Genomic DNA, 26,890 nt, shown 5'->3' on the forward strand with positions numbered 1-26,890 from the left:
GCCTGAGGGGCATGCTCACAAGTATTGTGGTAGCTAGAACATCCAGAGTCATCCACAGCATTATCCAATGTTGTTGATAGATGACACACTGTGCAATAAGCTCTGTGGATTTTGAGTGATTCAGATCACTCTATTTCACGGTCTCCTTTCCAGGGTGTTTATCTTGATTTCCCGGAGGTACTCAGACTTGTTTACCAGTAACTGCATCTAAATGTCTTGCTGTTTGGACTATGAAGCAGACTCTTAGAGGACAAGCCTTTTAAATGTCCTAATTTTAAAGTCAAATGTAAGCCCATTTCCTGATACTGTGTATTTGGTATTAATTTCATATGAAGGTGCTGGCACAAGGGTTCCCTGATATGATCTAATCTAGCCACCAGGACACTCTTATTTCCCTCTTTCCCTCAAATCACTAATGGTGTATTTGTTCTCTTTGCAGGCTGTGGAGTGGGAATGTGATGACGCTACCAAGAAGGCCTGTTACAGCAAGGGCAAATCGAAGGTAAGGAAACAGAGCAGTAGGCGATCCCTACCTGTACTGAGGACCATGTAGAAACATGCGGGTCATGGTAGAAGGGTTCCCTGCGAAGTGTGCTGTGTGTGCAGAGTAAATGCTCCGTGTTTTAACACTCAATGGCTATATGAGTCACAGTGAACAACATTTCACAGAGGGTCAGAAATCAAGCTAAGACATAACTTGTACTTAGAATCATAGGATTCAAAATAAACTAGCCATGACATTAGAAAAATAGAGGAAACAATTTAAAAATAGTATTTAATTGGCCTCTTCTCTATTTTGCATTTAACTAAGCAAGTAGTTAAATAGTTGTATTATCTTGTGTTTTATAATAGCCGGGGTACAAATCAGGACCTTGTACATACCAAACAAATGCTCATCACTTACTCAACAAAGTCATTGCATCAAAATTACATGAGGTGTATTCTTGATGGTCACAGCACAGCCCTGTGATCTATTTAATTTCTGCCTTTGCTGAAATCTGCACTCCCCAATTCTCGTACAAAAAGCAGAGATAGCCGAGGATGCGGGATGCAGACCTTTCACACAACTGGTGTTTGACAAAATACACAGGACTTTATCTTTCCGGGAACTCTGTCTGTCTTTAGGAAAAGAGCCCTTTGTTCCCTGAGGAAAGTGCCCTGCTGCTGCTCCACAAGCTCAATGCCCCACATTCTGTCAGTGACTCTGCCTTTCCAATGCTGACTGCACTTTGGTTCTTGGGGAACCGTGGGTGCGCGCAGTGGGGCAGAGAAGGCCAGCTGTAATGAGTTGGCCTCAGGGCCAGGGGCGTGTGGAACAGTAGAGCAGATGGAGTGAGCAGTGTCAAGTGGCCCTCATCTGGGTGTCGATAATGAGTGTGATGGTTTGCCCTTTCCCTTGGGTTATAGTGCTGCTTCCAACCCCTTAAGAGAATGGATCTGAGAACTGGGTATTAATGGAGATCTCAGGGAAGGAAAAGAGGTGGTAATAAATCATAAACTTAGCCAAGGTAAAACACATGAATATAGAGAGGAAGGGAGGGGTGAGAGAAAGATTGAGAAAAAAGAGGGAGAGGAGAAGGAGGAGGGATTAGAGAAAAGAATGCGGAAATTGATGGACACTGTTTAACAAAAGATAGTTAATCATCAAAAATACCTCTGAGCTAAATCGTTAAAAATTTACAGAGCTATACTAGTAGCTCCAAGTTGCAAAGAACCAGAATATGAAATACTCCCAAATAAATGGATGTGTAATGGTATAAATAAAATTGTAGCATTCTCTAAAAACTGCTTAGTACGTTTCATAAAAACGTGTCTCAATGTTTGGAGATGTGACTTCCACATGGCCATGACCTCCCTGTGATGTTGAGACTCAGTAGCGTGGATGCATCATATAGCTCATCTTTATCTTCCCTAGGCAGGCGTTCAGAGCATGCACCACTCTCCTGTGTGACTTTTCCTAAAGGAGTCATGAACAAGTAAACATCTCCCAAGCCACAGGGAGGGGGCTTAGAAGTTCCCTGAGCTTCCTGGGTGTTGCATGCCATTATCTCCCCCCTACGAGGGAAGGTTGCAACCTTGAGGACATGAATACATTCCTAAAACCCCTATAGGTTTCCCTAAAGGCTTCTATCCTGAGCAGTGAGCTGAGGCAGGCAGCTGAGGCAGGCAGCAATAGTGATGGACACACTGGACTTTATTTCCAGGGCTTCAGCTTTAACACAGTGCTGCCTTCCAGAAGGCTGGGCACTGGCTGATAAGCTGGTCACTCTCTCCTCCCTTGGGGTGCCCCTTTTTCTTTTCTTCCCTTTACTTTATATCTTCACTTTGCTTTGAGTAACTTTCTCTTACTTCTTTTTTTTTCATTTTTTGTGTCTTGAAGTTGCACCAGTAAGCAGACACTGCAATGGATTGTGTTGACACTTGTCACAGAGTCTGTGTGTGTAAATGTGGACTTGGGTTTAGATTTTACTAACCTCAGACCTGAGCTCCACCATTGCCCCCATACTGTCCTCATCACTCACAAGAACCCTATCCTCTCCTCTCAATCCCCTATTTGCATGATCGCTGTTCCTGGCCTGCCTGGCTCAGCTCTTAGGGCACAATTTATGTGTTCCAGCCCTCCTTCCATCAGTTATCAGTCTTGGAAATCCCTGTGGCCATCTGTCTTTGCCCTGTCAAGCTGTGCTAATTATCCAGTTCTGGACCACGAGCTGTGCCAAAATGGTTTCCTTATGGCTCTGGTGCCCTCCTGAAGCCCTTTGCAACCCAGGGTGGAGAGCAGCAATCCTGTGTGATTGAATTAACACTCTAAGCTTATCCCAGGGTAGTGGATTTGACTCAGCTAATCACCCTCACCACTTCTGATGATGTGGCAAGATGCCTTTTTAAGGGGTCATTCTCCTTTCATACCATAGGATTAGCGACTTACCTGCCTCTGACCACCACGGTATCACAAAAACAAAAATAACCAAATTTGCTCTAGACATTTCCAGGGAATCTGTACTTTAATTTATCAAATAATATGTTAATTCCCAACTTTTGTATTCTTCATTTTTTCCCCCTATCCCCAGGAGTATTTTTGTATTTTACCGGCAATCTATTTACATATTTCGTTCACAGACTTTAATGCTGAGAGTTACCATAATAGTTAAAGTAATGTTAATAGTCTATTAACTGTTAACAAGTTAGAAGACCTGTTCAGCCATCTGGAAGTGTCTCTGCAGCATGGTCTCCAGCCCTTCAAAGCATTCAGCTAGTTTTCATTTCCTAGTGTGTTATTGCTACTTAGGGAATTTTCTCAGGTGAATCCATCAGGTCACATTTTGCCTCAAGCTGTGACCTTTGGTTAATTTTGTATTTAAAAATTTGTCTTTTGTATCTCTCATGCCCAGTAAGTAATACACCTCAATCCAATAAAAGGACAACTTGTCAATCCACTAAATTGAGTTTTCCTAATACAAATAAGAAAAACGAAGAAAACAAATGTAGTCACATCAAATCATCCCGCTATAGTTCACATGATTTGGGTTTTTATTGGATTAAGAATAATGGCAAATCTTGGTAATTATGTTAATCCCAACTCTGTGTATTGGATATTTAAGACATATATTATAGCAAATGAAGATAAGTTTCCAACACTATATATTGTGTACAAGATAAATTACATTGTATTTTAGGTTGCATTAAACATAATGATAAATTTACAGAGGGTATTAAAAAGCACTGTTCCATGAAATAGAATTTAGCTTATGTAGCTGCTTGTTGAGTTCATCCCTGCCTGTGCTTCTAATTCCTGGAGAGGCCAAGTCAGGAGGATCACCAGATTGCCAGAGATTGAGGACACCCTGGTGTAATACTATGACCCCCATCTGAAAATCCAAACACAACAACAACAACAACAACAACAACAACAAAACAGGAACTGTGTACAGTAGGAACTCATGTTATCTTTGCTAGCAGCTTCACTAACATGTTAGAATAGGTAACCCTATAACCTGGTCTAGCAGTTGGGAGCAAAGGACGTGTTATGCCCCTTCCCCAAGATTCCTCTTTCCACAGTGCCTCAAATGGGCACTGGCATGGTGACCATCCAGCGAGGAACTCAAGGAACGCGGGACATATGAAAGAAAGAAAACAAGACAGCCTCTAAGAATAGGCCATGAATTCAGACCCTGAGTTCAGGTTTCAGGTAGCCCAAAGATGTTCAGGGTGACAGGTCCTAGAACCCAAGTCAAGTAATATTTCACTTTGACTACAACATAGTGTCTCTTTGGGGGAATAGAATCCAGGCTTTTCTTAATGATCATGAATTTATAAAGAGAACTGAAATACTTTAAAAAAAACTTGCTTGTGCTGTAGTATTCTTAGAATGTGCACAGGATTACAAAGTCTCCCTTCTCCCTACAACAAAAAGAACAATGTGAAACAGTGACATTTTAAAAATGCAAAAAATTCAGGCGCTTTGGCTGAACTCAGTTCATTCCTACTCTCCCCAAAAGTTGTGTATGCTATAGTGAACAGTGTATTTCAGTGCCAGGCCATTAAGATGTGATGTGTGGAAGGAAGTGGCTGAGCCTGCAGGGGGCTGCTGCCTGCACCCACTTCTCTAGTGAGAAGACACTTCACCTGGCTGCTGAGCTCAGGATAACAAATATGACAACTTTTCTCCCCTGGTGTTGCTGGGTCAAGTACAAGCAACTCTCCATGTGGTGGGGACTTGGAATTTATAATCTAGGAAGTCAAGGTCACAAGAAGTTACCCAGATCTTTGATTAAGTCTTGCAAGAAAATTAGGTGCTAAGTTTGCGGGGTCTGAGTTAGGTCTGAGTTTTAATTTAATTCTAGATGTTTCCACTCGCTATGGCAGCAATGCTTTAAGTATCATATCTGCACTCATTAAAGCTGAGGAAAAAATCCACTTTTATTGATGCAAAAAAAAAAAAAAAAGTATAACAAGATCCATTGCATTTCCTTTTCTTTGAAATATGTGTTATTGAAACCAAACTGTAGAAGTCTTGAAATACATTTCACATAAATATTATTTTAGACACAAATAGCCAATTGTCTCAGCATCTAACAAGAGTGCCTTGTCTGTTGCCAGTTCTTGTGTCTGGACTCAGCTGCCTCCCCCGTGGCATTTAGGGACCACACAAAGGAAACAAAGTAATTATTGAGGGAAGGAAAGAGTTGCTTTGTGCCTTTATGACATTTCATAATTTTCACAATGTCCTTGTTTGTGATCTCATTTCAGTATTTTTGATACTAAGTTCTTAGAATTACTGTGCTGACTGGTGGGAGGCTTTGGATTAGAAGCCAAGGCTTGGTGTATTGTTGCCCCTTCTGTGTCCTGTGTCCTGCTTCCTCAGCTGCCCCCTTGTGCTTGTAAGAGCTCAACTCTTAGTGACTAAGACAAGGAAGACATGGCACCTTCCATCTGGGAACATGGTGCGGGGGGGAGGGAGGAGGGGCTTGAGTCGGACATTTTTACCTGAAATAAGTCTGACAAGGCACAGGGGATGCTCTCAACATGCCTATGTGCTACACAACTGTTTTCGGAACTAAGACGCTTCACCTTAGATACAGGCACCTTGTGTAGATGATGCATACCACATACTGTGTGTGTATGATTTTTTTTTAAATAAACACAAGATCTGTTTATATAACATTCACACTATATAGCTACTAAAAATCATCTACAGATAATTGAAAGCATATGATAAGATATGGGCAGCTTAGAGGCAAATTCTAAATCTTTTTGTATGAGGGGTTTGAGCATCCTTGTATTCTGTTACCCATGAAGAGCTGGAGAGCTGTGGGTAGCTAGAGACAATTCTGGATCACATCATAACCATGTATATATGCACATTCATACATAGACACAATATAAATATACACATATGTATTGTTTCTCTTCATTACCTTAGATGTGCGTAAAGGTAACACATCATTAAAAGGAAGGCACAATTGTTTTCACCAGCAACACTGCAGGTAACATAAAGCTGTCAGCTTTCCAATCTTGTTCCCATCCTTGGAATCAATGAGTGGTCCATGCTGCTGCTAAGGGGACAATAAAAGGTCTATCTGCACATAGCTATACATTCTTCGATAATCAAAACACATTTGATAGTGGATGAGGAAATGATGACATGTTATCAGGCAAAACCAGAGCATTCAAAAGAAAAGGGCCTTAAAATGTGTTTTCTCTCCTGGAAGCTAGAGGCAGCATCCATGACCCCAAGTGGGCATTGTTCACTCCCCATTAGGAAGTCTTTCCTGCAGCTTGACCATGTTTCTCAGCTACCAATTGAAATAGCGTCGTTCAGAAGTGAAGGACAAGTTGACCCATGCATGGACCACAGGCACATATGGGCCATTTTAGCACTGATGTAGAATTGTCTAAGCACAGATAGATGACTCTCATTACCAACCACAGAGGCCAAGTGGCAGCTGGCTTCAGGTGATCTTAGAGATGTGCCCTATGACTGTTGGAGAATCAGAATTCAAGAAGTCATTATCATCTGGTTTCACAGTGCAGGGATAGACTAGAAAGGGGGGAAATTAGATCAAACATGGAAACCAGAGACATTTCATTATGCTTACTTTTAAGGAAAAAAAAAAACTGTTAGGAAGCTCCTGGAGTGTCTTCTACCCAGTCATCTGTCCATATTTCTTTTTTTTTTTTTTTTTTTTTTTTTTTCTTTTTTTTTTCTATTTTTTTTTTATTCTTGTTACATCTCAATGTTTATCCCATCCCTTGTATCCTCCCATTCCTCCCCCCCCCCATTTTCCCATTATTCCCCTCCCCTATGACTGTTCCTGAGGGGGATTACCTCCCCCTATATATTCTCATAGGGTATCAAGTCTCTTCTTGGCTACTTGCTGTCCTTCCTCTGAGTGCCACCAGGTCTCCCCCTCCAGGGGACATGGTCAAATGTGAGGCACCAGAGTACGTGAGAAAGTCGTATCACACTCTCCACTCAACTGTGGAGAATATTCTGACCATTGGCTAGATCTGGGAAGGGGTTTAAAGTTTACCTCCTGTATTGTCCTTGGCTGGTGCCTTAGTTTGAGCGGGGACCCCTGGGCCCAAATCTGCCTATCATATTGTTCTACTTGTAGATTTCTAGGACCCTCTGGATCCTTTTATTTTGCTGTTCTCCCATGCGTCTCTCATTTAGAGTCCCAATAGGATGCCTTCCCCTCTGTATCTGTCCATATTTCAAAGCGATGATCCCAAGCATTATTATGAGCAAGTCCAGGTACCCTGTAAAAAACTAACTCAGTTTGCTGCTCACACTCACGTCAAGAATCATTGTCCCAGGACCTGCTGTACCACGCTGGCTCTCTGGCAATTTCATCGATTCTCCTTTTTCTTTTCTTTCCTTTCCTTTCCTTTCTTCTTTCTTTCTTTCTTTCTTTCTTTCTTTCTTTCTTTCTTTCTTTCTTTCTTTCTTTTTGAGACAGTTTCTCTGTGTAGCCTTGGCTGTCCTGAACTTGCTTTATAGACCACTGTGGCCTCAAACTCACAGAGATCCCCATCCCTCTGGCTTCCTGAGCGCTGGAATTACAGGCATGCACCACCACACCCGGCTCAATTCTGTCCGTTCTTAAATTCAACTCTGATTCTGAAACTATCTTGTGCTTCAAAGCCAAATATCTCTACTATGTTCCTTTCTATTTTGTTTGAACTTATCCCAGCCTTTTTTTTTTTAAGTGTTTTAAGACCTTTTTCACATGAAATTCTTTTTGAGTCAGAGGTGGTAACTTTTGAGTTAAAGGGGAGAGGATCATTAAGGGAGGAACACAGGAAAGAAGTGAGCCATGGATGAGCTCGAGTCGTGAAGTGACACACAGATGTGGCCCACCTCTGGCTGTAATGTCTGAAGGACCTGTGAGTGACGTCAGCTTGCTTTGGTCCAACTGGTGACTACTCAGCCTTCTTCGCTGACCTCCTTTATGCCATGAGAGTGGGAGTCAATATGACTGGGGTCTTCTAGCAAATGGCCTCTTACCCTCCATAGGTTCCATTCATCTTAAGATCTCTGAGATTTCTATGGGCTGTGCCTGTCTTCCATCCTTTCAGAAAGATGGATGAGGCACTGGCCTCCTCAGATTACCTTGGTCCTTTTTCTGACTCCCTTCCTTCCCAACACTCAGTTGGGGAAACTGATCAAGGCCTGTTGAGTTCTTACAAAAAGTCCTAATTATCAAAACATACTCCATTTCCCTCTGCTGCAGTTGAAACATTTCCCCGTGTTCTCTTCATCCTTGTTTCTTTGATTAAAGAACCCCTGGGGCTTTCTGTGCCTCTCTCTACATATTTCTGCATCCCACACACTGCCAACAGTCTGCTTCTCCATCAGCCTGGTGATATACCTGCAGGGAGGAGGTGGTCTTCTGTCTTGTTGAGACTGTGTTTTTATTTGGAGGATTTGCATAAACACCCTGTTTGTTATCTCTGTTGTTCTTTCATAATTGTCTGGATTGCATGCCTTCTCCTTGCCACGTCTGCACAAATCAGCAGTGGGTTATGCCTTCTCAATTGGGACAATTTCCCCTTGGCCGTGTTGTTTACAGCAGAGTGACTTTCTCTGGTGCGACTCACTCCTTGGTGGCCTCTTGCTTTAAGAAGAAAATTTCTTCTGCATCCCACGTTGTTCTTAAAAGAATGAAAAATGTAGCAAGTGGATATGGATGAGCTCTCCACCCTATACACTGTTTGTAATTTTCCATTCCAGTCTTTATTACAGATTCATTATCCAACAGTATGTCCGCTAATTCTATCAAGAACACCCAGCCCTGTATTCTGCAAGGCCTAGATGGAGGTGCCTCCTACAGACAGGCTGTGGCTTTCCGTTTCCATCCTCCCTTTGATCCTGTTGTTGTAAGCTTCTGATCCTGTGCCCTGGTCTCCTCACCCATGGGATGGGCAACTGCGTAGTTCTTTGATGCCTTTAATTATGTTCTTTGTTCAGTGGGATGTTCGTGTCCTTTGCCCAGTCAGGGAAACATTTAGGAACAAAACAAACTCTGCTCCTCCAACTGTTGTTCTACCTTTCTCAGTTCCAAACTATTTACAATTATTCATACTCATTTTCCAAATTTTCTGTTAACATGGATCTTTCTATTGTTTTTTTTTTCTCTTAGCTTTATCAGCCAGTTATGGTGTATTGCTTTTATTAGCAATGGAGGAAAGAGAATTGTATATTTGATACCTGACTTCTCATAGAATAAAATCATGTGAGTGAGCAATTTGCATTGTATGAGCCAAGCTATATACTAGATTGGATAGTGCAAACTCCCAGTACTACTGAAAGTAAAGTCCAAGGGACCAGTGAGCAAGATTGCTGTACTATTATTGAATCTATTTTGTCATCGTTTCTGTGTGATTCAAATCATCTGACACTCCATGCTAGTCCCATTAGGGAGACCCTGTTGTTGTGCCACATTCTGCCTTTGTCCTTTCACAGCTCAACTTGGTCCAGGCAAAGAAGGGAAAGAGCTCTGTTATCAAGGAGCATCCCTAACTGCCTCACTCCCCGACTCTGTTCTTCTTCCACAGGGATTCTTGGGCAGTCCTTTGACAGCAACCAGGAGACCAGCTCATGCTCAGAATGTAATTCATACTTATTGTGTGGGCCTGTATGGCCTCTTCTGCCACCTCACTGTATGTTACATCTCCTATGGGATTGCCAACTTTGGTGCCATGCCCAGGCATTGTCCATTTTCCTGGTGTGGCCTGTGTCCTTCTTTGTTCAATGCAGTCCTAGATGGGTTCGCCACACACCTCCACCTGGTATTCGCCCCTTGAACTTTCTCTTCAGGAAATCTTCTCACACCCTTGCCTTCCCTTCCCTTTTAGATTAGTGGAGACCATGTTTCCTCTTATAGCTTGTGGATAGGTTTGCAGTAATAATAATAAATTATTAATAATAATCAATATGTTAATAATGTTTTTATTATTATTATTATTATTATTATTATTATTATTATTATTATTATTATTATTGCATATGGACAGCTATGCTCTAAATGTTATTATTTCTAGCATTTGGAGAACTATGCAGTAAATGTTATGGCTCTTGTTTTCCTGCTCAAACTAACTTCTAGTACAAAGACTGTAAATCAGTGCTGAGTAAAAGGAAAGCTTCCTGTCACATGGCCCTATTTATTGACAGCACTATTTTATCTCCTCCAATTGAAACGATGATCTGTCCTCTGTCCTTGTTCCTCTAATTCTGTTAAGTGGCACTTCTTCACACTTCCATCAGTGCTGTGGGAACATATGATCTTTGCTATGAACTCTCTGAGGTTACGATCTGTGCACCTGTAGGTCACTCCTCAGTCCAGGGTTCTTTCTCCAATGTTCTGAGCAACACTTCCTTGCTAGTTACATTGCTATTTGTAAAGGAGTTAAAATTATTTATATACATTTGCTATGTCTTTAATGTAGTTTTAATATATATTAATTATATAAAAAAATGAGTTTCAGCCAGGTGTGGTGGCACACATCTGTAATGCCAGCACTCTGGGAGGCAGAGGCAGGTGGATTGCTGTTAATTCGAGGCCAGTCTTTTCAACAAAGTAAGTCCTGGACAGTCAAGGCTTCACAGAGAAACCCTGTCTCAAAAACAAAAAATCAAACAAACAAACAAAAAAAAATGAGTTTCATTATAAAACCTCTATGCATATATATATTATGCTTTGATTGGTCTGAGTCCATAACAATCAACTTTTTCCAATTTGTATTTTCCATATGCAGCCTTCTTTTTTTTTTTTTTTTTTTTGGTTTTTCGAGACAGGGTTTCTCTGTGTAGCCTTGGCTGTCCTGGACTCACTTTGTAGACCAGGCTGGCCTCGAACTCACAGTGATCCACCTGCCTCTGCCTCCCGAGTGCTGGGATTAAAGGCGTGCGCCACCACGCCCGGCCATATGCAGCCTTCTTAGTGGGGAAAGTTACAACATGTTTATAAAAGGCCTGTGTGGTTTCTTTTGGTTTTAAATTCTTTCTTTCTTTCTTTCTTTCTTTCTTTCTTTCTTTCTTTCTTTCTCTTTCTTTCCTTCCTTCCTTCTTTCATTCTTTCTTTTTAAGATTCTAATTATGACATATTCTCCTCTCTATTGCTCCTGTCAAACTTGCACATACCCCTATCTTTGCTCTCTTCCAAATTCATAGCCAGCTTTTTGTTAATTGGTGTTACATCTGTGTGTCTGTGTGTATGTGTTAGTGTACTCCTAAATACATAAATACAACCTGCTCAGCCCATGTAATATTATTCATATGAATGTTTTCAGGACTAACCATTTGGTATAGGATAGCCAGTTGGCGTGCTATGCCTTAGAGAAGTCTATTTCTCCTTCTCTCAGTACCCCTGAGTTCATAAATCTTGCGTAGGGTTGAGAGCCTATGAGCTTTCTAAGACAGCCCGTGCTTCCTGAGCAGCATCAGGGAGTTAATCTTATTTATTTTCCTGTATGGATCGAAGAAAACTTAAAGTTAGAAGTACAATTCAAAATGAATTCGTGTTTTTCAAAAGAAAGCGTATGTTGGGAAGACAGAATTGTATCACACCTACCTTAGTAAATAGCCACAGAACAAGTGTCTGTGTCCAGACACAGCATCATTGCTGCCTTTGGTCAACACTGAGACTGACTGTTTTTTTCTTTGCCTTGCAAACATAGTATATCTATGTTCACCATCCCTCTTGCCTTCAGGACTTGTCAATGTGTTTCTTATACTTTTGATTTTCAGGAGGAATGTCAGAACTACATCCGAGTGCTCTTAGTGGGCGGGGACCGACTATTCACCTGTGGGACCAATGCTTTCACACCTGTCTGTACCATCCGCTCGGTATGTGTTCATGTTGAGATTCCACAAACTTATACCAGGAGCAGCCAAACACAATGCTTTCAAAGCCTTATTGTAAATGTGTTTCTGTATACCAAGGGAAAAAATCTTCGTAACACTGAAGTAACATTAAGTAAACACTTGATTTGTTTACTTCTAATCAACCAGAACTTTCGTTTTTTTTTTAAGAAGAAACAAGCCAGATGCCATGGCTCACGCCTATAATCCCAACACTCAGGGAAGCAGAGTTTGAGAGATCTCTGTGAGTTCGAGGCCAACCTGCACTACAAAGTCCAGAATAGCCAAGGCTACACAGAAAAAACTCTGTCTCAGAAAAAAAAGAAGAAGAAGAAGAAATAGAAATTAATTGTACATTACATACTTAAGTATGCTTTGAAAACTATTTCACTCGGCATTTTCCCAATGAATGGCTGTAAGCACCAATCATTAACATATACTTCTTATTTATACTTTCTTAGATTCGTAGTTGTAGAAATATTATCAATTACTAAAATGCTATAAAATCACAACTTATACAGAAAGAAAATCTATAAACTAGATAGGAGGTTTTTCAAAAGTAGGATGAAAAAACATACCCATAAGCAAAGTAATGTTCTCACTGTTACATAGACAGGGAGTTTCATCTTACACGTCCCCGGTAAAAGCATGGCCAGGCCATTAGACATGCATGCTATCTTCTTAATTCAGTATATTCATTTAATCTTCCTTGAGAAATATAACTAGGAAATGCCATTATGCTAATTTATGGATATTACAACTTCTCTTAAAACCTTAAGTTATCATCTAGGCTTACCATTCATTATTTTAAAAAGTATCTTTAGTTATTGAACATAAAGAAGCGAACAGGATGATAAGTGATGGCCACAGGCAATTCCCTGCTTCCCATATGCAGCTGTCAGTATGTGACATTATAAACATTCCATCCTCAACATCTATGCCATGAGGTTGTTACTTCGCAGGGATAGTTTTTAAAAAGAAAGACTCTGAGAAATCAATCCTTTACTTAACTCCTCAAGGACTACACTAACAGTGGTGATGGAGGCGGGATGCTCACTGTTCCTGCATTCTCCACCTTCCGTATTTTCTTAACTCAGAGTCAAGAACCAAATTTAAGTTGAGTCTTGTAAAAAAAAAAAAAAAAAAAAAAAACTCTACAATACCAAAGAAAGGGGGAAATCTTTTCTCATGTTTTATGAGTTGGCAACCAGAATTTGGAACATTAACTGATACTTGCATACATGCAGCTTTCTCAAGACTAGAAAGGAGGGAAGAAAAATACAAGAGACATAAAAATATAAGTGGTGCAGAATTTAGGGCTTTCTTTTTTTCTCAGACCAATACATGAACATTGTTCCTTATAATTCACATGTCTGTAAATATTAAAGTTGGATTCTTCATTAAAGTAGAAAACAGCCAACACTCACAACGTCCTACATCAAAGCCATATATATATATATATATATAGTCTTGCTTCATCTTGAATCACTAGCATGAAGCTCTGTAACTAGGAGGATAAACTCTCTGGCCAAAATTACAGAGAACTGATTTCATAAAGTCAGAGGAGTTAGAGAAGCTTTTCATCCCACACACCCCAGAGTATACATGAAACACACTTGTCCATCAGTGGTATAAGGTGGAATCTATGAGCACACGGAATGGGGTTTCTCAGAGATAACTCATTTCCCTCTCATCTGCACCCACAGTTAAATAACCTGACTGAGATTCATGATCAGATCAGCGGCATGGCCCGCTGTCCCTACAGCCCCCAGCACAATTCTACAGCTCTGCTCACAGCCAGTGGGGAGCTCTATGCTGCAACAGCCATGGATTTCCCAGGGCGAGATCCGGCCATTTACCGAAGTCTGGGCACTTTACCTCCACTTCGAACTGCACAGTACAACTCCAAATGGCTCAATGGTAAGTCCTTGAGACACCCCCAGCCTCCTATTGCTTTGTTTGTGGTTACCTGGTTACTTGATGCCTAAAAATACAGCCATACTTTATAAAGAACAAATCCTCATCTTCAAGGCAGAACACATTTGGTACTGACAATGAACAGTACATTCTTTAGTACTAGGATGAGGAGTGATACTTCCAACGTTGTAAGCCACGATAGCAGGGCCTCTCAATGGTGTTCAGCTACTTCTTCCTTTTGTTGATGTTTGGAATCTAGAAAATTGAATGCTGGGTTATAGACACAAGTAGGACTATATGCATTCTTTCATAATGTCTACTTACTATATTTTGAACAACAAATTAGTATATTTCATGACATTTTCAGGTAGAACCCATTTGCCTACAAATAACTCCAAGTAATTTGACAATTTAAAAAATGTCACCAGTCTATGTGTCTATCACTTTGAGATAACATCTTCAGAATTTAATTCAGTGCCTTGAGAGTTCATCGGGACAGTCTGCCAAGTTGGTCCTTAGAGCTGCTCATCTCATGGATGCAAAATCAGCACTCTAGTTTGAGACTTATTTCCAGTTGTGTCATTATTCCCCGGAAGAAGTGTCATGTTCAGGTCCATTTCTCTTTTAAGGAACTAGAAACTACCAGAAAGTACTGGTCAATTATAAGGAAGAAACAGACCACCTGTTAAATACACAGCCAAAGAATGGACAGGGGAAACTGCACAGAGTTGTGCTGCTATGTCAAAGTCCTGTGTGCTAGCAAAATTCATCCCTGGGTATGCATCTGATGTGAGTGTAGCCACACTCACAAGGACAGTCTATGCACGCTGTACAATTCATCACCTCAGCATTTAATTGATACTTTGCATAAACATTAATACTAACTTTGCTAATATACCTATTGTTTTCCTACTTCTAGGTCTTCAAATTTTTACTGGCCTTATGCCCAACTCACACTACATATGTAGATAAGAGTCCTCGCCCTCACTGGTGCTACTTTTATGTTCAGATGATTCTTTTTATGGGAAAGGCATTGTCTTGGTGGAGGTTGTTTAGTGCATCTGTGAGCTCTTGCCTACTAGAGCTTAATAATTATTCCCATCTCCATAAGTTCTAAAACAAAAATAAATGCAAATATTCTCAAATATTGCCGAGGGAAGTTGTCTCCTCTTGAGAATTCCTGGCTTTTACTTAGGAATATCTATCATCCATCTGTCTGTGTGTATCTATGTATCTATCATCTACCAGTCATCTGTCCATCCATCATCCCTCATCTCTCCATCATGTGTCACCTGTCTGCCATTTATCTTTCTCAAATAACTGCTAAATAATACAGTTAACCCAAGCACCCTGGTTTCCATTTAGTACACCTTCATATAAAACCCATGCCGTCATTACAGTGCCTCTAGTAGCCTTGATCACTTGCTGCTCCCAAAAGGCAACAGGATTGGCTTTTTTTAAACTGAAGCAGCAACTGGATTTCCCTCATTAACACCCTTTCTTTTGAACTCATTTCAACTGAACCCACTTATTGCTTGATGATTGTCCCCAATGTCTATATTAGTGTATCTTAAAGTTGTTTTCCTATGTATTGTCAATTTTCACTGGCTGAGCAGTATTTGCAGTTGAAAATCAACTAATTTTTTTTTTAATCAACTAATTTTTATTCTGTTGGTCACCTGCTTTGATTTGAGTCTTCAAATAGCTCCTTCTCCATGGAACACCATCCTGACCATATTATTATTTTTTAAATATATTTTATTAATTTATTCATATTACATCTCAATTCTTATCCTATCCCTTGCATCTTCCCATTCCTCCCTCCCATTTTCCACCTACTCCCCTCCCCTATGACTGTGACTGAGGGGGACCTCCTCCCCCTGGATATACTCATAGGGTATCAAGTCTCTTCTTGGTAGCCTGCTATCCTTCCTCTGAGTGCCACCAGGCCTCCCCATCCAGGGGACGTGCTGACCATATTATTTTAAATTTATGTCTTTTGCTCTCTGGTCTTCATAACCCTTACTATGTTCAATTTTCAACCTTAGCCATTATACCCTTTTACCATGTTGCTTCTGTCTCTCAACAAAAGGGACACTGGCTGATCATTAGAGTGACTCTTTCTTGTAAACCAGTTTGTTTTACATTTATAAAGGTATGTAATGGTGTTTGTTTGATGATAATTGAATAAATGAATTAACGAATGCCTTAGTCCATGTTCTACATTTCACAGATTAAAATCTTACCCCAGCCCATGTGAAGTGTCCAGAAGGCACTGTGTTCCCAAAGGTGGGGCCCTCATCAAGGGATTAGTGCTCTCCTAAAAGAGACTATAATGCAGCAGGCCACCTAACCTCTTCTATCATGTGAGGTCTGTGAACTTGGAAATAAGCCTTCACCCAACGTGAAGTATGCTGGTACTTTGGCTGGTAGTGTTCAACATCCACACCTTTAGGAAACAAAATTCTGTTTTTTATAATAAGCCATTCGGTACTTTTGCCATAGCAACTTGAACAGGTACTAGAAATATAAATATAAAGTATAGTTGATTGTATTGTTTCCTTGAATAGTTTGTGAGTTTCTTGAGGGCAAGGGTTAGGTAGGAGTCATCTTTGTTGGCTGAGTACCTTATTTCATAAATAAACTTGTTAAATAAAGGCAGCATATCTCAGTCGTGACCTAGAATCATAAAGAAAAGAAAAAAAAAACTCAAAACAAAGCAAAAACCAAGGTTTGTATGTTTCAATCTGACTCAGTCCCAAACATTTGAAGATGTTCTTTTTAGCCACCATTTCATCTGCCCCTGCTTCACCCAGTATGCATTAACTTTATTAAAGCTAGTGTAATTCACCAAATAACATTATGTAGGCATCTGGAACATTAAATTGTGTGTTTGATAGTGAGCATGATTTTCAAAACCAGATTTTTTTTCTTTGTGCCAAAATCACTCTTAAAACAAATTTATGTGTTTAGAGAAATTTCTTAACAGCTTTAATGCATTAAAATATTAATCATTACTAGCCCTTATTAAATGATTACTGTAAGGCAGGGCAATAAATGTTTAATAGCCAAAGCTTAAAATGGAAGCTGTAAAACTTACCTTCATGAAAGTGACAGTCAAATCGAGGAAACAGTAAACCCATGAAAAAGAAAAGGAAAGGGTGTGTCCAAATGAGTGCTGTGCAACTGTATGATTGTATAGCTGGTACCTATTTGAGAACATGGAAAACATGCCTAAGCAAGCTTTAAAAACTCACCCTGAAGCTCAGTGTGGATATTACATGTTAACACCCAGGGATCATTTGTCTGCCCCAATTGGTTGACATGCAAATTCCTGAGTTCCCTTGAATCAAAGATTCTGCCTGTGGTTGCCCATGGAAGACTCACTTGAGAGCCTCATAGTAAAACATCCTGATAGTAAAAGTATCACATTCTGTGAGGTATCATTTTTCTACTCCAGCAAACTTTTCGGTGACCATCTTGAACCATCCTGGCTTGGGATATATCCATGATGTTCACCGTTGGTATATATCTATGGCACTCACTAAGGTTTCAGTAGACCAATTGAAGACTTTAAAGATAGTAGTTGAATTTTAATAACTAAATATCATTTTTTCTTAGAGAAAGAAATCTCTGTGCATATGTCAAAGACTGATAGTTTCTGCTTACCCCTGAAAAAGATTGGTGCCTTCCTTATAAACACTGTGCTAGCTCCTTGTAGGCAGCGTGGCAATACTAGACTCCAATCTGGGAACAGTGAGGGCCTGCCTTGTAGTGTTCACACAATAAAGTGTTCCAATGAGAAAAATACTTGGCCTTCTGGACTGACATCACTGGCTACAGATGACAAATCCCAAAAAAGAGCAGAATATAAAAACCAAGGAACATGAAGGAAAAAAGGGCTTGGTGATAAAATCAAGGAAAAGAAAATGCTGTAGAACAAGAATAAAAACAAATTCCATAGTAATCCATGTAGCTGTTAATATATGCCTTAGGCAGTGTTTAAGATGGATCTTCCTCTGAACAAGGCTTTCTCTTCGGATAGATTACTCCTGAACCTCAATCTGGCTAGGGCACCATGAAAGGACCTCAAAATGTACAAAACAAGTGTTTTGTTGTTTGTTTGTTTGTTTGTTTGTTTGTTTGTTTGTTTGTTTTTCAAGACAGAGTTTCTCTCTGTAACCTTTGCCGCTCTTGACTCGCTTTGTAGACCAAGCTGTCCTCGGATTCACAGAGATCTGCCTGTCTCTGCCTCCCCTAGTGTTGGAATTGTAGGCATGTGCCACCACACCTGACTTACAATGAGGTTTTTTTAATGTTCATCCCTAATCTTGTTCATCAGAAGGAACATCAGGACGAATGTGTTGTGCCAAACTGATGCATTTGGAAAATTCTTGCAAATTATATGATTATCATTATAATGTATAGAACTATTCTATTGGAGTCTCTTTGGTGTACAATCTGTTGTTGGCACATCTGCTTGTTACCATAGTCTTGTTACCATACTAGGTAAAACAGGAAAGTCTCAAAGACTGGGTAGAACACTGCACTTAAGAGGGACACCCCATATCCAAGTCATTGTCAGTCTTTCCTGTAATCCTCCAAAAGAGACTCGCCCTCAAAGCCCAGATGACACCTTGACCACACCTGGTGAAAACATAGGATTCAGAAACATCCTATCCTCATAGCTTTCACCCTTTGTGTTTAAACTCACATTAGGAAATACTAGCATGATTCCCGGGCACTTCCTCTCCACTAATACATATCTCTGTGCAAAACTGCCATGGAAAAGAGCCATGTGTACTTTGAAAAAAGGCTGATAATTTTCTTCATTGTTGAAGCATTGCAAAAAGGATGTAATGAACTGAAATTACCCAACCAAAGAAGACAAGTTGGCAGGATGATTTAACACAGCCCTTTATGGGATGTAAGAAATCAATTTTGATACTGCCTTTTGAAAAATAATGTGACATTAACTGAGCACTGAGTGTCGGAAGGCTTAGGAGCCACAGAGTCCTTGCCTGTCTCGGGGGGGGGGGGTTCTGTACTTGCCAGCAAGTCACTTAGAACCTGTGGGTTTTGATTTGCACATCTCAAAGGAGAAGGGGTGATACACTGCAGTAAAGGCATAAACAGTGTGCACTGATTGACATGGAGGAAAGATATCTACCTCCAGAGAAAATACATAGGCATTTACCAGCACTGATGCGAATCAGGAGAATGTTACGTGCTCATCGTCTCTCAATCATAGCAGCTTCCTAGTGAGACTCTTGCATTCCTCCCATACTGTCTGCTCAGGGGCCTTTGTTTGGACCACCTTCTTGATCCAAATCATACTGTTAGCTCTGTTTGTGCGATGCATAGTTGTATGTCTTACAGAAAATTGATGCTGCCATTCTGTTAAGCACTCTGCTTTTCCTAGTGGACGGCTTCTTGCATTAGCTCACTCATCACTACATATTAGACAGCGTAGTCTCTGTGGCTTTATCTGTATTTGTTTTTGTTTGTGCTTTTCCTTGGGCCCAATAAAAGCAAGAAACAGAGATAGAGCCATCATATGGTACTACTTATTCAGTTGTAGCTTGTCAAGAAGAAAAATTGATTTAAAAAACTTTACAGTGTTGCCACAGTGATCATCTTTGAAATGAATCTCATGTGCTCTACTTTGAACCTTTAGTGTGTGTGTGTGTGTGTGTGTGTGTGCATTCTAACATTTCTTATTATCTTTGAATTACCCAAAGCATTGTAATTAAGAATCATATATATTGACTATGCAAATTAAACCATCAGCTGTTAAAAAAAATGAATCCGAAAAAACCAAAAGATCATCAGGAAAAAAAATGAGCATTGCAAATAGAAATTCCCCACTTCAAAAGCACCTAGAAATATTCATGAAATTAGTTCTAGTTAATGAACCTGGCATCTCGTGACTGGGGGAATGCGATATAGATGGTGGTAAAAGAATAAACAACTCTGAGCCGGGGCTGAAGGTAGATGCACAATGGACACTCATGATTTTGTTGCTTTGAGACAGAATGTCTAAGTGGCTGCCCAGGTACTGGAACAAGAAATGGCCAAGTCGAGGACAGAGCAGCTGTTCTCTAAATGCCTGGGCACATGGGGTGTGTAGTTCTCCCTTGGTGAGAAGGCAGCACAGATTGTAAGGTGCCTCTTCTGGAATCAGCAAACCCATGTGAACGGTGCATTGCCACCAGTCATATTCCCCACTAAGGGGGAGAGAAAAGTCTCTTGAACCAGTGTTTCAGGTCTCCTTCTGACTCGCATTCTGAGAGTGGAGTTCCTGAGGTGGCGGCCATCAGGTGACTGTACAGGATATCCAGGGCTACGCTTGCTCTGTGCTTCACTGTCACCTCAAATTCCACGGACATCTGAACATTCCCTCATGGCCCTGAAGCCCTAACTCCCCACCATGGATTACTCATCTATCCTGGTTTTCTGCCCCAAATCTTCTGTCCAAACACTGGCTCCATTCCAGTCCTGCCCGACCCTTCCTGTCTTCTCTCAAGTTGTTCCCTTATTCAGGCCTGCACTCTTACAACATTCTTGGTCTGTGGCTCTTTCTGACCTCGCCCTTGCCCTTTTCCTCCCCTCCATTTGGCTAATTCTTTTTTTTTTTTTTTTTTTTTTATTAATTTATTCTTGTTACATCTCAATGTTTACCCCATCCCTTGTATCCTCCCATTCCTCCCCACCCCATTTTCCCATTATTCCCCTCCCCTATGACTGTTCCTGAGGGGGATTACGTCCCCCTATATATTCTCATAGGGTATCAAGTCTCTTCTTGGCTACTTGCTGTCCTTCCTCTGAGTGCCACCAGGTCTCCCCCTCCAGGGGACATGGTCAAATGTGAGGCACCAGAGTATGTGAGAAAGTCGTATCACACTCTCCACTCAACTGTGGAGAATATTCTGACCATTGGCTAGATCTGGGAAGGGGTTTAAAGTTTACCTCCTGTATTGTCCTTGGCTGGTGCCTTAGTTTGAGCGGGACCCCTGGGCCCAAATCTGCCTATCATATTGTTCTACTTGTAGATTTCTAGGACCCTCTGGATCCTTTTATTTTGCTGTTCTCCCATGCGTCTCTCATTTAGAGTCCCAATACGCATTTGGCTAATTCTTAAGTTCCTGCTGCTCTAGTGAAATGCAGGGTCCGAGTCATCATTGCAGCCATCCGCTGGACTCTGTCTTGTTGCTTCTTTTGTACTGTCTCAGGAAATGGGCAGTGTCTATCTGTTTCCAAAGGACCCAAGAATTCCCCAGGCCAGTATTGTAGCTACTCAGCGAGCTGGTGAGGGAAACATGCTACAGCTAGCATTGACAGCTCCGTGTACATCTCATTTCAGTCCCCGATGCCATATTGCCCCAGACTAACAGGAAGCAGTAGTGCCTTAATTTCATATGCACAAGGGATGCGTAATGAAGAAGGTTGTCGTGTAAATAGAAATGATCTGTTTACTGATGTGCGTTTATTCAATCTACATAATGAGAGTTATAATTTTTGTTCTGTACTTTGATAATTGCCAGTCAAGTGCTTGCCACTTGGCGTGCATTCCCTTTGAATCTCACAATGATACCTCAAGTACTGCATCATTATTGCCACTCTAAATCAAAGAAAATAATGGATGAATAAACTGAATAAACGGTCATACAACCAGTAGATGGAAGTATTGAGCTGTGTATGCATACACCTCAGTATTGCATGTATGTGATACACGTACACCTACATGCATGTGCACACACACAAATGTGTGTCATTAGGGATAATGTATCCATAGATTTAGGTGAAATCTCAGAGAAAGCATTGTAGTCACTAATTAAGGGTTAAGGAATATTTAAGTTTTAGTTGAGTTACATAATTACCTACATGAGATTTGGGCGGTCTAAATAAATACCTAAATGAAAGTAAACTTTACTTTGAAAGTGTCTACAGGACATGCTGCTGTAGTTGTGACAAAGGAAACAAAGTGGCGGGGTCTAAAAGGTATAAAAATGGTTAGAAAAATAGCTATGAAATGGCACCTACCAATTAGGCTGATTTGCCATTTTTCATATGTAAGGAGCGTTTTCATTAACGCATTTTCCTAATTGTGAGATGGCCTCCTGTTGGTAAAACTCAGCCTCCCTGCATTTGTGCTCCTCAAGTCCTCATCATCTTTAAGCTTAATACAGACGTGGTACATTTGCTCATTCGCTATTAGTATAAAGGGTGAAACAATAGTAATAGGCACCGTTTACTGTGATCTTACTAAGTGCCAGGCCTACAGAGTACAGCTTCAGTGCTCTCGGGAGTCACGAGGTGTAACAGACCATGTCACATGCCAATGGTGCAGTCAAGGGCAGTGCTGCAGCTCACATGGGCTCCATGGCCAGTCATGTCAATTTGTCTTTTGGCAGGCATTTTGCCAGGTGTTCTTTTGCTTACCTTTTTTTTTTTTTTTTTTTTCCTTTCATGGATTTTGATTCTAGTAAGAATTGTATACAATTGGAAGATTACTTTTTTTTTTCATGTCTTTGGTGTCTATTCTCATTGATTCTGTGTAACTACCAGAGTAGCAACACCCAGATGAAACCATCTGAGACTACTGTATTTCCATGTAGATGCTTTGGGCATTAGAGTAGAGAGAGTAAGGGATGAGTCTTCCCTGGCATAGTCACCATTTGGTTTTACATAGCCAGACTCAGCTCTGAGGCTTGTTGCTTCACATCCTCTCATCACTCACATGTACTGATGTGGAGAGGCTCTTCTCAGAGCCGACAACTACAGTCATTCTTCTATACGATGTAACATAACTCTCATATCATGGTGGCTAGTCCTAATCTTTTACCTGGCATGTGTCGCATAATATTCTGTCATCTATAATTCAGTGTTTTACAAATACGAGAAAAGGCTTCTCCGCTCACATATTTATATACATAGAGCTGTTTCTCACTATTTTGAGTTAGTCATCAGAAAAGCTTCTATTCCTTGGTAGCACTGATAATATGCTCTTTCTCAGATCGCTCTTTCTAATATCCATCCTAGACAGGACAGCGATGCCTGATTTATGGTTTGCTCAGTTCTTTCAGAATGACACATACTATCTTGAAGTGAATTGCATCTTAATAAGAGAGAAAGATCAAATAATGGAAGAAACACAGTGTGTACCTTGTGATACCGCCTGGTGAGACTGGTGTCCTCTTCTTCCCGAGTCACATGCATAAACACAAAAGATAGTTGGCTGCCTATTTGGTAATTATTTTTCTATTCTTATTGTATTTGGAAATGGAAAAGAATGCTAAATGAGTTTCAGAACACCTGCTTTCCAAGAAATGGAGCTTCCTGATTTAGTAGCTGGTCACAGCGTCAGGGACCCATGATCACGCCAAGGTTCACTGTGGAGCAGCAGGCATATTTCCAAATGGACCCAGCCCTCATACCAGCATGACCTGGACAGTGTAGTAACCTAGAGAACATCAGACACCACAGGCTCAACATGGGGTCTGTTTTCTCAAACAAGAAAGAAAGGTGCATTTGAACATTTCTATGGAGATGTGTCATTGCCCTTCAGGCTTGGGAATGCTAGCAGGGCTTTCTCTGGGAAGAGAAGCTATGAGCCAGTATGCTTACCTTACCTATGGGACGCCTGCCTGAGATGCAATGGACAGTGTGGAAGAAGAGCCCTGGAGCTGCTTTCACACTCCCAACAACAGTCTTGCTCATTAAGCCCTTGAACAGCTGACCTTTGCTTCTTACCGGCTCTTTTTTTTTTTATCCATAATGTTGCTTCTTCTGGACACTTAACCCACTTTTTTATTCCATTCTACATACTCTTCCACTGATGCCCAAGTAAGCCTACTTAGCACTGTCAGTTGATGGCTATGGCTCTTCATGCAAGAGCATTGGCCAAAAAGCCAATCCTATTGTTGTGTGTGTGTGTGTGTGTGTGTGTGTGTGTGTGTGTGTGTGTGTGTGTGTGTGTGTATGCCTGTGTTGGGAAGTGTGTGTGTGTTGTAATATGTTGTGTACTATGTATGCAGTATATGGACATATGTCTGTGCCATACACAGGTCTGGTAATTGAGCATGTGAAGGCCACAGAAGTGTCTGGGATGTCTTATTCTCTTGCTTTCCATGTTAACTTTTGAAAGGGGGTCTCTGACTGAAACTGTAACTCAACATCTTGTGTGGTCAGGCTGGCCAGTGAGCTCCTAGAACCCATCTGTCTCTGCCCTCAAATACACACATAGCCACATCTGACTGTTGCGTGGGCAGTTAGAATTTGAGCTCAGGACATCTTATTTTCAGACCAAGTATTCTTACCTCCTGAGATATTTGCTTGGCCCACTGGCCCTATTCTGAAGAACTGATAGAATCTTATGCTTTGTTTTGTTTTATAGCATTCCTATTCACTCTTTTCTAACCATCAATGAATGTGCAAGCTCTAAGGTCAAAGAATCTGATCTGGGGCTTCCTCAGCTCCCTCACCACTCCTACTGCTGGCTTGTGAACTTGGCTGAGTCATTAAACCCTTTAGTATCCGTCAGTATGGAATACCATCTGTAACACAGCATCCATCTCTCTGGTCCTTGTGGCACAGAGGACAGCTCACAAGAGCTTGTGCCTTGGAATACCTATTTCTATTATAAACTCACATGGTAGAAACACAATGGATCATTTCCTTTGTGGTAATCCTCCTCCTTAGTAGCTATCACATGTTGTCACATATTCAGCCCCATACTAATGGCAGGGATGACTTTGTGAGGGTGTTTGATAATTTCCAGTTGAGTGCTGCTAACCTTAGTACCAGGCAGGGCACATACTGTTCTAGTGTTATCTCTAGATAAGCACTTTTAACTGCTAGGCCATCTCTTTAGCACTTATCTTCTCCCGTTCACACAGGGTTTATTTTTGCTATTGGTGGTGGTGGTGGTGGTGATGATGGATGATGATGGTGTTCGTGATTGTGGTGGTGGTAGTGGTGATGGTTGTGGTGGTAGTGATGGTGATGGTGATGGTGGTGATACTGGTGATGGTGGTGGTGATGGTAATATTGGTGGTGGTGGTGGTGATGATGGTGATATTGGTGGTGGTGGTGGTGATGGTGGTGATATTGGTGGTGATGGTGGTGGTGGAGGTGGTGGTGATGGTGGTGGTAGTGATGGTGATATTGGTGGTGGTGGTGGTGATGGTGGTTGTGATGGTGGTGGTGGTGGTGATATTGGTGGTGATGGTGGTGGTGATGCTGGTGGTGATGGTGATATTGGTAGGGATGGTGGTGATGGAGGTAGTGATGGTGGTGGTGGTAGTGATGGTGGTTGTGCTTTTCATATACCTCTCAAGTTGTAATCTACCATATGAACCTGGCTACAGAGTTCATTTTGAAAATGAGTTAGAATGAGCTTTTCTATGGAGCTATGCGTACAGATGACTCTTTTCTTTAAACACCAAACATAGTTTTGCCATCGGTCCCTGTCTTTGATTTTGGTGTCTGTTTCTGCAGTTCTCTCTTGGAGATTCTTAGTTGGCATTACTTTTTAAAAAAATCCCTCAGTATTTTATTTGTGTTCTGTACAGACACTAGACTTGATGAGTGCCTCTCCAGGATTTTAAAGTGTACAGTAACTGTGCATTTATTATCCATGTTAAGCTTTGGTGCAATTTAGTTTGTTTATTTCTAATATATCTGTTTCAAGTAAAAGCAAGAGTGACCTAAAAACAAAGGCTTGGTGGCATAGAAATTAAATCATTGCTTTTCAAGATTTCTGAATATCCTTTGATTTATTTAATTAGCCTAAGAGAAATCAAAAGAGCTAAAGGGAAAAGCAAAATAAATATGCTATTATTATGTTTATGTATTTTTAAAATGAAAGATTATATCAAGACTTTTAAAATATATTTTATTAATTTATTCATATTACATCTCAATTGTTATCCCATCCCTTTTATCCTCCCATTCCTCCCTTCCTCCCATTCTCTCCTTACTCCCCTCCCCTATGTCTGTAACTGAGGGGGACCTCCTCCCCCTGTATATGCTTATAGGGTATCAAGTCTCTTCTTGGTAGCCTGCTAAGACTTTTTGATGAGAGAGCAAGAGCGAGAGAGAGAGAGAGAGAGAGAGAGAGAGAGAGAGAGAGAGAGAGAGAGAGAGAGAGAGAGAGAGAATGAATTGAAAAATAGGTGACAGTTTTGCTGGCCATGCTGAAAGTAGCCCATGTTGACGTTATGTTCTGCCTATGCCAGCACTTAGATGAGCCTTTGTGTGTCCTATTAACAGAGGGGAATTATCTTGCTTTCAGGACTGTTCTGTCAATAGAATACAAACTGGTGCGATCAATTAGACACTGTCAAGTACAGGGCTAGGTAAATGGTCTCATAACAAAGGCATTGTCCCTAAAAGAAAACCCTTGTAGATATAGGTGCTGTGTCTTTCTACTAATTCTGAACATCAAAGGTTATTGCTATAATTATCCTAGTTATACTGTAAAATTCTAATGTTTACTGAAGTAATTGAGTTGCTTGGAAATAAATGAAAGAATGTTAGAACTGGTTCCTGGAGATTTGAAAAAAATAGAATTATGCCATGTAAGTGTGTGAAGACTTAGTATTTCTATTGTCATTAACGTCAATGCTAAGAAGATAACACTCTAAATGCTATGTGTAAAATTCTGATTCTTAAGTTCCTAATGAGCCTGATGGTTAAGTAAAGGCTTTGCCATGATTTTAGCATTTCTAAACTCCTGTTTCCACTGATTAAGAGACCATGAAGCTTCCAGACTGTTTCAACACTCATTTTCCCTCTCTGTGGATTCCCTTGGTGACCTAGAAATTAGAAAACAAGGCTTGATTGTCACAGTTGCACGGTCACCATAGCAACAGTGATGCTAAAGCTAATTCAGGGGATCAACCCTGTGGTATGAGTGTTTGATTCAGTTTTTGCTTTCAAAAAATCATCTTAAGGACCTTAGTGAATGCATATGAATTATGTCCAGTGACATACATGTGCACATAAGTTTCATGGTTGCACAACTGTTATTTCTAGAGTCTAGTATTCCCCAACATACTTGATTCTTTGTGCCTTATTATCTTCCTCTCTTTCTGAAGTGTAAGG

General features: G+C 40.7%; 1 protein-coding gene across 2 annotated transcripts in view; it reads left to right on the top strand.

The window, feature by feature from the left end:
* Positions 1-26,890, top strand: part of Sema5a (semaphorin 5A) — a 480,974-nt gene that overhangs the window by 329,449 nt on the left and 124,635 nt on the right. For both annotated transcript variants that reach the window (XM_051151031.1, XM_051151032.1), the window contains exons 6-8: positions 440-502; positions 11,753-11,851; positions 13,573-13,786. In XM_051151031.1, coding sequence (XP_051006988.1) covers positions 440-502; positions 11,753-11,851; positions 13,573-13,786 — 376 coding nt within the window. The remainder of the gene's footprint in view (positions 1-439; positions 503-11,752; positions 11,852-13,572; positions 13,787-26,890) is intronic.

The sequence above is a fragment of the Acomys russatus genome, chromosome 9 (genome assembly GCF_903995435.1).
Source record: "Acomys russatus chromosome 9, mAcoRus1.1, whole genome shotgun sequence".
In the NCBI taxonomy this organism is placed as follows: domain Eukaryota; kingdom Metazoa; phylum Chordata; class Mammalia; order Rodentia; family Muridae; genus Acomys; species Acomys russatus.